At 33.4% G+C, this 13,333-nt stretch overlaps 1 protein-coding gene across 1 annotated transcript; it reads right to left on the minus strand.

The window, feature by feature from the left end:
* Positions 1-6,558: 6,558 nt before the first annotated feature.
* On the minus strand, positions 6,559-7,464 carry LOC145059796 (uncharacterized). The gene has a single exon (XM_079007580.1). The coding sequence runs from the start codon at positions 7,462-7,464 to the stop codon at positions 6,559-6,561; it is 906 nt and encodes a 301-aa protein (XP_078863706.1).
* Between the last annotated feature and the right edge of the window lie 5,869 nt (positions 7,465-13,333).

Raw genomic sequence — 13,333 nt, forward strand, 5'->3', positions numbered from 1 at the left:
TATAGTTGTTCTAAATATAATATTTTGAATATATACAACTATTATCAACTTATCGGTATGTTAATATATTAATGTAGATCTTGATTTATACTTAAGATTCTATATATATTTTGTGTGCGATATAGTTCCGAAGTTATATTCGGAAGTTTTATATGTTAAGTTATATAGTATGTTGCAATTAATAGTTTTATGTCAAGATAAAACTAGATATGTTATATGTTGTTATTATTAGTTTTATGTCAAGATAAAACTGGATATGTTGTTATTGTTAGTTTTATGTCAAGATAAAACTAGAAACGTTATATGTTGTTATTATTGGTTTTAGGTCAAGATAAAACCTGGTTTTTACTTCAAGATATAGCTGTTATACTGCCTAAATATTATGAAGTTAGGAGTAATATTTAAAAGCAAAGTCTAGTAACCTAAGGTTTTAGACATGAAAATGCTTTTGTTGTTAGAGCTATAGGAAGCCGTCAAAGTCTACATGAGCTACCTCATTCATCAACTAAGATTGGGGATCTTAGTGGAAGTCCTCTGACCTATAACCGTTAATCCCGTGTGAGCGAGGAAGTCGTGTATAATTAGTATACGGGCTGACCACCCCACTTGTGACTGTTAGCTACAGTCAACCAAAAACAAGTGATGAACTACCCTTTTATTTGTTATTGTTCCGGCGTCGATGAAACGTGCGGAAACTACCGCAAGGTGTGATCCTTGTACTACCACAAGGTGTAATTCTTGTACTACCGCAAGGTGTGATCCTTGTAGTACCGCAAGGTGTAATTCTTGTACTACCGCAAGGTGTGATCCTTGTACTACCGCAAGGTGTAATCCTTGTACTACCGCAATGTGTGATTCTTGTGATAATAATAGGATGTATATGACTATGTCATACATTCGCAACTACAGACTCATGGTAGCAACTTGTTAGAAACATTATACTTCGTTGCTGTACAAGTATTAATGTTAAGTATAAGTTTCCCCTACTTATACCCTAGGTACTACTTCTATATTAAGTAGATAATTATACCTAGCACACATACTCGTATAGAATTGAAATAGATTTATACGTAGTGGTTTTACTCGTATAGAATTGAAATAAGATTTATACATAACAACTCTCGTTTGTATGGAATTACATACACTTATATCCATAGTATATGAGACTTATAGGTAAACTACTTATTTGGTAAGTAAACTTTTATACCTAGGATATATATATAGTAAATGTTGGAGAGTCAAAAGTATACTTTCAAAACTATACTTTTGAAACTCGGAATATGTATTATTTTATATGGAGTCAAAACCTGTGAACTCACCAACTTTATGTTGACGTATTTTAAATTGCATGTGTTTTCAGGAAGTTGATAACTATGATACGAGAAATGACGTTACACTGCCCGGTGTTTCCGCCGACGGCCGGGGTGTGACAACTAGACATGTTGTTGACTCAAATTTGGAAGTGGGAAACTTGGACTTAATGAATTAAGTTGGGAAAGATGCATTTTTGGGTCCTTTTGAGACTTAAATTCAAGATCTTTGTGGCTTGGACGTTCCTGATAGTTAGAAACTTTATTCATTAAGACCTTGGAAAGAATCAAATCTAAGCTTTGGAGCTCTTGAAATCGGAAGAAAATGGATTAAGCTCGTTTGAGCTGTTCAGAACAATCCCCACGGTGTGGCCTTTGGCTGCCATAACGTGGCGACTAGGGAATCATCGACTATTTTGGCATTTAGTGCCTACGACGTGGCCAAGGAAGGCTAAGACGTGGAGGGATGCTATTGGCAGTTTTGACCTTATCTTTGACCGTTGAATTTTTGACCGTTTTTTACTTTTGGTCAAACTTGGGTAGAATTGAATATTTGTCTAAGGTTGGTTTTGGTTTGGCTTTAGGAAACTTGGGTTGGTTGTTTTGATGTTGAGGTAGTTGTTAGGCTTCTGTTGAGTAGTTAAGGTGAGTCTCTTCACTGTACTTATGGGTCGAAGGCACCAATGTCAGTCCATTGGATTATGTTTGTAGGATGATAGTTCTCTTTGTGACACTTGTTGATATGCCTGTATGGGTTTGTTGTCTTTGTAACTCATGTTGATATGTCTATATGCTTATGTATGTGGGGTGAAATAGACCCGGGGGTTGTTACGGAACCGACACAACTACATGTTATTATATGGAGTCATTATGGACTCGAGGTTGATTTGGACCCGAGGATTGTTACGGACCTGACACATCTACATGTTGTTATATGGAATCATTATGGACTCAGGCTTGATATGGATACGGGGGTTGTTACGGACCCGGCACAACTTCATGTTGTTATATATATATATATATATATATATATATATATATATATATATATATTGCATGTGATATTTTGGGGAACTCATTAAGCTTTGTGCTTATGGTTTGTGGTTTAAACATTTTCAACTACTTCCAATTTCAAAAGGAAGAACCCGGCTTTATCACACCTCATCCCGTAGATGATTGTTTATGATTTTACTATGATGTTTTTAGAATACTCTTACTCTGATCGTCTTTTGGGATAATGAATGAATGGGTTTAAAAATGAAATTTTTACTCGGTATTTTTGGGACGTTACATAAAACTTGTTATTCGTTAATGGTACCTTTAGGACGGTGTCTAATGATTTTTATTCATGGAAAAGTAGAAAACGTTAAAGAGCATCTACAAAGAGACTACTAATGTCTCTTGATTCCTCCATTAAGAATACCAATGTCTCTTGATTCCTCCATTGAGCAAACTACAAATGTGAATTTTTCAGAAAGGATGTGTAATACTTTCTCTACTATCTTGTTATCTTGCATGTCTTCACTTAGGTTTCACGTCTCTATGTTCACCAAGATAACTCATGAGAAATACTCGGTAATGGTCACGCCTTCCCCCATCTCTAGTATGTAACGACGTAAATTTTCAAAACAATTTTTTTTTCATTTTTAAATCATATTTTCAATCACCAAAAACAATATCCAACAACTGTATCTAATGTCATCATAACAAACAAATCCCAGAATCTCAAAAGATCTCAACTACATAAATCCTCTCAGTGTCTACGGATCATGCCGACGCCTTCCCACAGTCCTCACTAGTACCTGAAACACTCAACACAAAAACTGTAAGCATAAATGCTTAGTGAGTTCCCCAAAATACCAGATACAACACATATGCCTTTCCAGGCCATAACTCTGTGGGACCTTCCGGTCCAAGTGTCTCAGGGGACTTCTGTCCCAAATCCCGGTAGACCTTCCGGTCCTACCCGTATCAACCTTCCGGTCCGTAACTTCCTGACCTTCCGGTCCATATCCTCTTGACCTTCTGATCCATATCATCTTGACATTCCGGTCCTTATCATACATAGCATACATATCACATATCAGCATATAGCACATATAAGACGTTCCGGTCACACATAGGTACCCTTCCAGGTACAGTATAGTAAGAACTGAGAAGACTCACCTCGGCTATCTCGGATAATCTCGCACACGTATACACAGATCTAGCCTCCGCCTAAACACATAAACAATTATCTCAAATCAATAACGGCTCTCCAGGCTAGACTAGTCTCTTCCATGTCCCTTAAGAAGGCTAAAAGACCATTTTACCCTTCAAATGGTCCACAAGTCCGATTGTTGACCAAACCCTAAAAGTCAACAGTCAAACTTTGACCAGACTCGTCGAGTGCACTCGTGCGACTCGGCGAGTCCATGCATGTCCTCTTCGCCCCTGGTCCTCACTCGACTCGCTGAGTCAATCCTATACTCAACGGTTTATTACAGGTCGCGAATCGCGGGGCAACCCGACTCGATTCGTCAAGTCCCTTATGTGCTCGGAGAGTTCCTCCCATGAAAAACTCAAAAGATCCTTTGAGTTCAGATCTGTCTCACCAACCAGTAGATCTAACCTCCTAATACTCAAAAGTCACGTAAAGGTTCAAACTTTACATTCATGCAACGCTTATAAGACCAAAAATGGAGAAATAACCTTTAAAATGGGATTCTATGCTCAAGGCTCACATGAAACCTCATAAAGCTGGAAGCTTGGGACCTCATATGCTTCACAATCTAACTCAAAATTGTGCAAAGGAAACCCTAGATTCAAGGAATCTACCAAATACACGAAATGGGAAGGAACTTATACCTCAAAACGTGAATCTTAGTGTGAACAACACAGATCCAAGCTCCACAATCGATCTAGCTTGGATTTTCCCACTCCTTCTTGCAAGATCACACCAAAGGATGAAGAATTAGCCTCCAAAATGCTCTCCAAGCTCTCTTTGCTCTCTAAGGTTTTCACAGGGGAGTAGTGGCTGCAAATGACGGCCATAAGGGCCTTTAACTAGAGCTCAGGCCCTGAAATTTAGGGTTTCACTTAACAGCGTGGACTCGCTGAGTCCACCCATCGACTCGTCGAGTCCGGTCATTAATCCAGACAAGAATTTGCGATCCTGCTCGGCGAGTCTGAGCGCCTACTCGCCGAGTCCCTCCCTAAAACTCAAGATATAAACTTAAAATAAGATATCTGGGAATCTGGATGTTACATAGTATCTCAAATTCTCTTCAGAGACGTTGGATTTATGCTCGCTAAACATGTTGATTCCCTTGGTATACCAGTCTTAACATACTCCCATAGTTGCTTGGTTGTATCTTTATGAATGATGGGTTTCATAATCGACTTATCTATATTAATGTTTGTCTCTATACTACATTAAGAATTTCACCTCGTCCAAGCTCAGCATATCCAATTTCAATCAGTTGCCATCATTCTTTAGATCTTAGCGGATTCTTAATCAACATGATCCTGTGTCTGTAATCACCATCAAACTTAGGAATGATGAGCATATTGTCTCTTTCTACTGTCATCTCTTAGTCTCCCCTCTTTTACACTTGTGTTTACCCGGACTTGCCCGATATCAGATGTTAAGAAAAACAATTAGGTAACAAAGAAATACACTTGCAATATTGAGACTTCAACCTCTCCATTTTATTTTACTAAGGACTCTTATAAATGGCCTAGATTACAACCAAAATCCTAATAAACAGGAAAAGACCAATTCATCCTAAATAGGTGAAATACTTAATTAAACAAGTTGTTATTCCTAGTACATATGTATATTTATTCAAGACAAATTAACCAACATATTTGTACTGTTCTTAGTCATGTGGATTTTTTTTTCTTATGATTTTAAAAGTTCAAAGACTATTAATTGTAACAATATAAAAATCAGTAAGATATATGACAATAACTTGAAATACTAACAAACTAATAAATTAAATACTTAACAATTAAAATCTTAACAACTATGACAATAACTTAAAATACTAACAAACTAATAAATTAAATACTTAACAATTAAAATCTTATAAACCCTCTGATTTCAATAAGTTATGTAAAAATTAAAATACCACCAAACCATATTTTTAGAAGTTCAAAACATTTTAAAACACCATCAAACAAATAGATTAAGTGATTATATTATATATTATTATTAACTTAATAATATATATATTATAGTTAATTGTTTCATATATTAAATTCAGTATGGTTCTCTTATTTGTGGTATTGGAAAATTAAAAACTGCATCGCATCGAAAATTTACAGACGATACATGAAAAAATAATTCATTATTAAATCCAATGTGATTAGGCTCGTAGATTTTAATTTGTATTTTGTACAGAAACCATAGAACTATCTCTTTAAATTGAGATTTTATTATTTAACGGTTCAATTGAGTTTTTTAGAAACCTGACCGGTGTCATTCAAAACAGAAATAGCCAAATACCCGTTAATAATTGATCCACTCTCTTCACCCACTCATGGTGAAACAGGTTGAACCACCGGGTCAATCCATATTTTATAACGTTAGCAAGATTTGTTTATTTGTCTTTTTCCCTCTTCAAATTACTCTAGTGTTAAAAACTTAAATTAATAAATATTTAAAGATGATTGATATTATAAAGTTTAATTTTTTCATATGTAAATTGGTCACCACGTCTTTCTTCATACGGTTAATTAAATATACAATAAAGCTAACATTATTTATACATCATTTTATACAGTCAACCATCAATATTCAATCATTTTACCAAAAACATAACTTTGAAAATCAAAAAAAAAACTACGCTTTAGCATTTATTACTTCTTGGGATCGTGATCCAAGTCGCATGCTTTTGGTCAAAAAATATGAATAACTAATAGGAACACAACATTAATAAAAAAATTTCATATTGTGTCACGAACATAATAAATCAATATTATTTTTCTGCTAGATCTCTATTTTAAACAAACATAACATACAAATATTTTGATCTCATATAACAAATCATCAACAAAATAAAACTACAAAATAAAATAACCAAAATATAGTTTTGGTTTTCATCCAAAGTTGGCATGTTTCTTTTTCCTGATTTAGTCAATATTTAAAAGAAAAAGTCGTCTAAATATACAAAAAAAAAAAAAAAAAAAAAAAAAAAAAAAAAAAAAAAAAATCATTTCAAAGAGAATAAAATGAAAAAAAAATGTAAATTTAGGTCTTATTAACTTAACTCTTCGTCGCGTATATTAATAAAGAAAACTCTTTCTTCTTCACTTTGTCTTCCAACCATAACCTGCTATCCAACCCATTTCGTGTTCTGAACAAAAAAACTGCCTGACCCGAACCGGATCCGGATCTAGACCCGGTATTGAAGAACCAATCATGAACATCCCACATTAGATCCACTGACAACCCGTCAACGAATATGGTTTGGTTCCCTCTGAAATTCCATTGGAGCCTCTTGACCCGAATCACGACCCGTTTATCGATAGAAACTGATAAAGATGGGTACTTTACACCGTCGTCGTCTCCGTTGCACTGGATCATGATATCATGGCAAGTTCCGGCATCGGAAAACTGAGCTTTTGTAGCGTAAAGGGTGTTGCCATAAAAATGTTCCCGGCGGGAAAGTAGGGAGAATTTCGCCGTTTGTTTGTTGGTTTTGACTTTCTTCACGACGGCTTCCTCCGCCATATCTCCGACGAATAACGCCAGCTCGGAATCAACCATCACCAAAACGTAGTACCCTTCAACTGGTTCTGCTCCGGCATGGTATTGCGCCGAAGAAAGATCGTAGAAAACCTCGAACTTGGAGTTGTTGATTTCGAACGCTTTGCTGCCCTTTTTCTTCCGAAATAATCTTGAATTTGTGTTTAGACGGAAAGCCATGGTGGGATCGTCACCGGAGCTTATCTGGAGGCCTTGGGTCGTGGCGTTCCGACACCATGTGACGGTGATCAGGTGGTGATTGCCAGTTGAGAGGGTGGTTTTGTATAGATTCGTAGCGGCGGTTAGGATTGAGGGGGGTAAATTCGGAGAAACACAGGAGGAAACATTCTTGTAACTTGAACATGATGAAGATTCAGAAACTTGAACTGAAAACTCACTGTAACAATTAATCAAACCCATCATTTTTTCTGCTACTTTTTCCGGTGAGGAAACTCCGATGAGAGATATCTCTGTGTGTGAACTGTGAAATTAATGCGTAGAACCTTGTGTTTAGGTGTGTAATGAATATGATTTTGTGTCCTATCCTCATAAGTTAAATTTTGTTGCATCTAATAAGAAATACGAATGGCAGAATAGCAGTGTATATATTTGGAAAACTTCGGGATATAATCAACTTTATAAAAATAAATTTCATTATATATTATTTTAATCAGACATAATTATGTAAATAGTCCCTACAATTTTCAGATTCTTGGTTTTGGTCCTTATCGTTGAGGGCTGGTTTGAACTTCTTTATTTTTATTTTTATATAATTGTTTTTAATACCTACATAATTATATTCAAAAAGTAAAAACCAGCTGGGCCCACCAGGGAGGGAGGGGAGGGTTTTGTTTTGATTAGACTTTACAAAACATGAAACGACACAAGAATTCGATACTAAATTAGCGGGTTAGGGTCAGAGATTTCAACACGTTTATATAAATGGATTGACACGACACGATACGATAATTAAACGGGTAGCATTAGGGTCAAAATTTTCAACTCGAAGATGTCTCGAATATGACCTGTTTAATTATATATTGTTTATTACAAATTTCATATTTTTATAAATATATTATATGTTATAGATTTATAGTCGGCCAAACTCAATAATTAGAAGTAATATTTAAAATTTTAAAGAAACTTAATTTTAGTCATCCCTACCATCTATCTCTTTGCTCTCCAACTTTAACTTTTTTCATTTTTCCTTCTAAACTTACTATAAATTTTGTCATTCCATCTCATAACTCCAGTGTTTCACTTTTTTCTTTTTGCCTCTACAACTCCTATTTTCCAACCTCTAAAATATTTCAACCCGACATGACACAACATATTAACAAGGTCTAAACCTTAACTCGAAACCCAACACGAATATAAACGGGTTGACACGACACAACACGATAATTAAACGGGTCGGGTTAGGGTCAAGCTCTTTCAACCCGTTTAATGTCTTGACACGACACGACACGTTTGTCAGGTCTAAATGTAATGACTGCTTAATATTTTCGTATGCAGTTTAAAAAATTTCGATTTTTTTTACTATCGTGTCACCACTTAAATTTCTTGTATTATCCTGTGCCACCTCTACTACTTAAATTTTTCGTAGGCTCACCACCCTTCTCTCTCTCTCTCTCTCTTTCTCTTTCTCTTTCTCTCTCTCTATCTCTCTCTCTCTCTCTCTCTCTCTCTCATCTAACCTTATTCCCTCCTTTTCCCTTAAATAATGACCCATCCTCAATTACTTATTTCTCTTTCATCGTCTACCACCACATATCGTAGCCACTAGAAATCCTCCACCACCCACCACATTGTTGAACATCATCCAATAACGTAACCCTCCGATCGTCACGGTTACAAGCTAAACCAGGGTCATCGGCAAACCCATCCTGCTCACACCCTTCGGTACTACAAACTAATTATCGAAAGTGAGTGGTTCAAATTCCAAACCTATTTAGGTCTAAAAAACGCTTAAGCCACAACCCAAGAAACATCAACAGGGTTAAACAAATAGGTGATTCCTACTCATGTCTTTGGTTCAATTTTAAACTTGTAACGATGTTGAAATCATGTAAAGATCCATCATTTTTTTCCATTAATGCATCTTCCGATCAATGTTTCACTTCAATTCTAAACTTGCATCCACACCAATATATAATTATGGATCCTAAAACCCTAATTGGACACAACTTATAGCTTAAAACAATCACAATAAACCTTAAATTCAACCCACTGCCACATTTTAGTTATAAGAGGAAGGGAGGGGGAAAAGGTTGAAGAAAGATAGTCACCTGATCTGTAACACCCATGTTCCAGTGGGTTATGAATTATATTGAGAGACCGATTTCCATCCTCGACAAAGAAGACAAAAACCTTTAGGAACAAGGTTGTGGAGTTGGTGAAGGTGCAGTGGCAGCACCGAAAAGGGTCTAAATGGACATGGGAGCCTGAGGACGAGATGAGGAGCATTACCTAGAGTTATTTGCAAAAACGAACTTCGAGGATGATGTCTGATTCAAGTGGGGGAATTTGTAACGCCAGTTTCCAGGTATTTGCATTGTTGGCCTAGCTTTGTGTTAATTTTGCATTTTGGTCCCAAACGCCGAACGTTAGGAATGGAATGGTAGGCGTTGGAACGATAGGCGTAAGTTTGTAGACGCTAGGCATTCGCACGTAGAGGACAAACCCTAATTTTTAGGGTTTGCATCTTATTTAAAGGCCATTATAGCCTTAAAACATTTCTTAACTCCAGCCTCTGTCCCTTATAGCCCTCATTTCGAAACCATAAGTGTTTGTGAATGTTTTAAAGCCTTGGAGTAACATTTTGGTATCATTTTAGTGTTCTTGTTGGAGAAGGAAGATCTTTGGAATGTCAGTGTTGCAACATAAAAATACATAACATTTGACTATTACCCACAATATCCTTCAAAAGTCAACAAAGACATCAATGATACAATCTTAGCTTCAAATGGAAGCTACAATCTTCATTCTACAATAATTCACTCCATTCACCCTCTCCATATTCAATACCTCCTTCTAATTCTCTTTTTTGGGGTTCTCGGTAATCACCTCCTACCAGAGGTGTGTGATATCTTGGCCACCGGAGAAAGGGAAAATGACCTTCCTTCTCCCTCTTCTGGCGTCGAGAAACACCACCAAACATCCCAGCTGCGATTTCCGAACAACATTAGCTGAACAAAACCCTTCCCTCTCATTTTGTGGTGGACCGTAGAAGAAGAAACGACGAGGAGCTACCGAAGAAGCCCCTCTCACCACTGTTGTCGGTGACAGCAGCCACTTGTTGCTTGTGTCTTCGTTCCTTGGCCAGCCAAAGCAACGATGGTGCTTCTTACTTCAACCACTACCCATCCACCCCATTGCACCTACTTAGCTTCACGTGAAAGGTGTATTAACGGATGAAGACACCCTTTTATTTTGTACCTTTGGTCCACCACCAGACGACCACCTTGGTTACTTCCGTCGTTCCTTTTTCCCCGATTAGATGAAGACACCCCTTTCTTTTGTACCTTTGGTGATTTTGGCAAAACAAGCCCCTCGCCTTTACTGATCGACCAAAAAAAAGAAACCATTGTGGTGTTAATATGACAAATTAGTCCCTCCTTTGATAAGTATTACAAATCAGTCCCTCCAGTTGTAGTTTTGAAATCAAAACAACCCTTATTTGAATTTTTTAACCAAAAAAAACCCCTTAGTTTTATTAATAGATCAAAAACAACCATAGTCTGGAAATTTTAACAAAAATAGTCCCTTTAGTTAAAATATTACAAAAATAGTCATGAGCTTTGTTTTAATTCAAAAAGATGTCAAGATACGGTTTCTTACGACAAGCTTCACAAAACGAACCTAGATCGAGATCATGCATCGAATGTGAGTTTTTATGGCCCCTCTTTTATGGTTTTTAATATTTGGGGGAGAATACATGAGTGTCTATTAAAGTGTTGATGATTTTCAAGTTTTATACACAAAATAACATCATATTTTATTATTGGTCAAAATTTATGAAATAGCAATCTAAAATGTATAAATCGTCAATAAATCATATAAGTTATAATAGAATGCTATAAATTATATAAGTATACCTTGTTGTGATATATTATTTAATATTAAGAAAAATCACAATTTTTAAGTAGATTACTATAAAGATATAAGTTATTTGACAAATTATAAATTGTAATACTCATCGTATGTGTGTGTGTGTGTGTGTATATATATATATATATATATATATATATATATAGACTTAGGTTCAAATGTTTTTACTATCTATTGCGTGCATGTATGATTAATTCTGGACCAATCATTTTAGTTATTTTAAGAAAGTAATTAATGCATATTAAATGTTGAAGATGTAATTAATATTCATTATATCTTCAACATGTAAAATGCATTAATTACTTTCTTAAAATAACTAAAATGATTGGTCCAGAATCAATCATACATGCACACAATAGATAGTAAAAACAAAATAACCTAAGTCTATATATATATATATATATATATATATATATATATATATATATATATATATATATATATATATATATATATCATACATACTTATAAATCTAGCATTTTTTCTTGAATCTCATGTATTTGAAACCCCCATTCTTTTTTCCTTTCACCACATTCATTTGAAACTCCCATGACTTTTCAATTTCTTTATAATAATAATAATAATTATAATTTGGTAATTAGGTTAAATAAATATCAAACCTAAAGTGTAATCATATATAAACTAAATTTCAATATTAAAATAATATCTTTACTTCTACTTATAAAATTATGTTTTTTATAAAAATAATATATTTACTTCTACTTATAAATGATGCATTTTTCCTTTCACCACATTCATTTGAAACTCACATGCATTTTTCCTTTCCCCACATTCATTTGAAACTTCCTTGACTTTTCAATTTTTTTCTAATAATAAATATAAGTTGGTGAATAAGGTTAAATAAATATCAAACCTAAAGTGTAATCATATATAAATTAAATTTCAATATTAAAATAATATTTTTACTTCTACTTATAAAGTTATGTTTTTTAACTTTTAACATATTATAGTTAATTTATTAGTTTTAATATATTGTTGGATGTAAACCATTATCATTTTAAATATACAATTTTGGAAAAATTTGTATAATATACTTACATTATTAATTTAAATATAATATTATAGGGTCAACTTAAATATAAATTTTAGTTTGACTTAAACAACCCAAAAAATATATTGTAAATAGTTAAAAATGATAAATTGTAGTGTCTTTCTAATAATGATTATAAGTTGGTTATTAAGGTTAAATAAATATCAAACCTAAAGTGTAATCATAAATAATCTAAATTTCAATTTTAAAATAATATAATTACTTATACTTATAAACTTATGTCTTTAAGTTTTAACATATTATACTTAATTTAATAGATTTAAAATGTTGTTATATGGAAACTATTATCAGTTTAAAGCTACAACTTTTGAACAGTTTGGACAAAATACTTAAATTGTTAATTTAAATATAAAATTACAGTGTCAACTTAAATATAAATTTCAGATCTACTTAAAAAACCGAAGAATATTTTGTAAATAGTTAAAAGTGATAAATTGTATTGATAAATGCAAAAACTAAATTGTAATATCAATTTAACTAAAATATTTCTTAAAGATATTTTTATAATCGTGAAAATTTTTCAAATAAGTAGCTTAAAATAATTACAATAAAAATAGTTAAAAATAAATCTATATAAATAATTATATTGTTACCTTTAAAATAAAAAAACAATGTTTGATATTTTAACAAGTTATAATGATAGAAATTAAAACATTAAGCAAATAAATTTTAAAAATTAATTATTAATCAGAACACTATAAATAACATTAAACCATATATTATATTTAAATTTATTCATGAGTAACTCGTTGATAGAAGTCATTCAAACGATTGATATTATGCAGTATAATATATTTATATATTATCATATAGTTCAAAATAATCTATATATTATATCAATTTAGTATACAAATTATTATATCAAATTTAGCAATAATGTTATTGTTATATTTAAATAAAAACATATATTTGTAAAGACTTCAACTATATAGGTGTTTTTGCGCAACGCGCGGGTATTCGCCTAGTATATATATATATATATATATATATATATATATATATATATATGAACGAATATGTTGAGAAAGCATGGAAAGACATTATACATAAGACCAAATATGTTATTCAACATAATTATGTACAAAAGAAATGTACATTGCTTAAACGGT

This window comes from Lactuca serriola, chromosome 6 (genome assembly GCF_051521515.1).
Source record: "Lactuca serriola cultivar US96UC23 chromosome 6, Lser_US96UC23_V15, whole genome shotgun sequence".
In the NCBI taxonomy this organism is placed as follows: domain Eukaryota; kingdom Viridiplantae; phylum Streptophyta; class Magnoliopsida; order Asterales; family Asteraceae; genus Lactuca; species Lactuca serriola.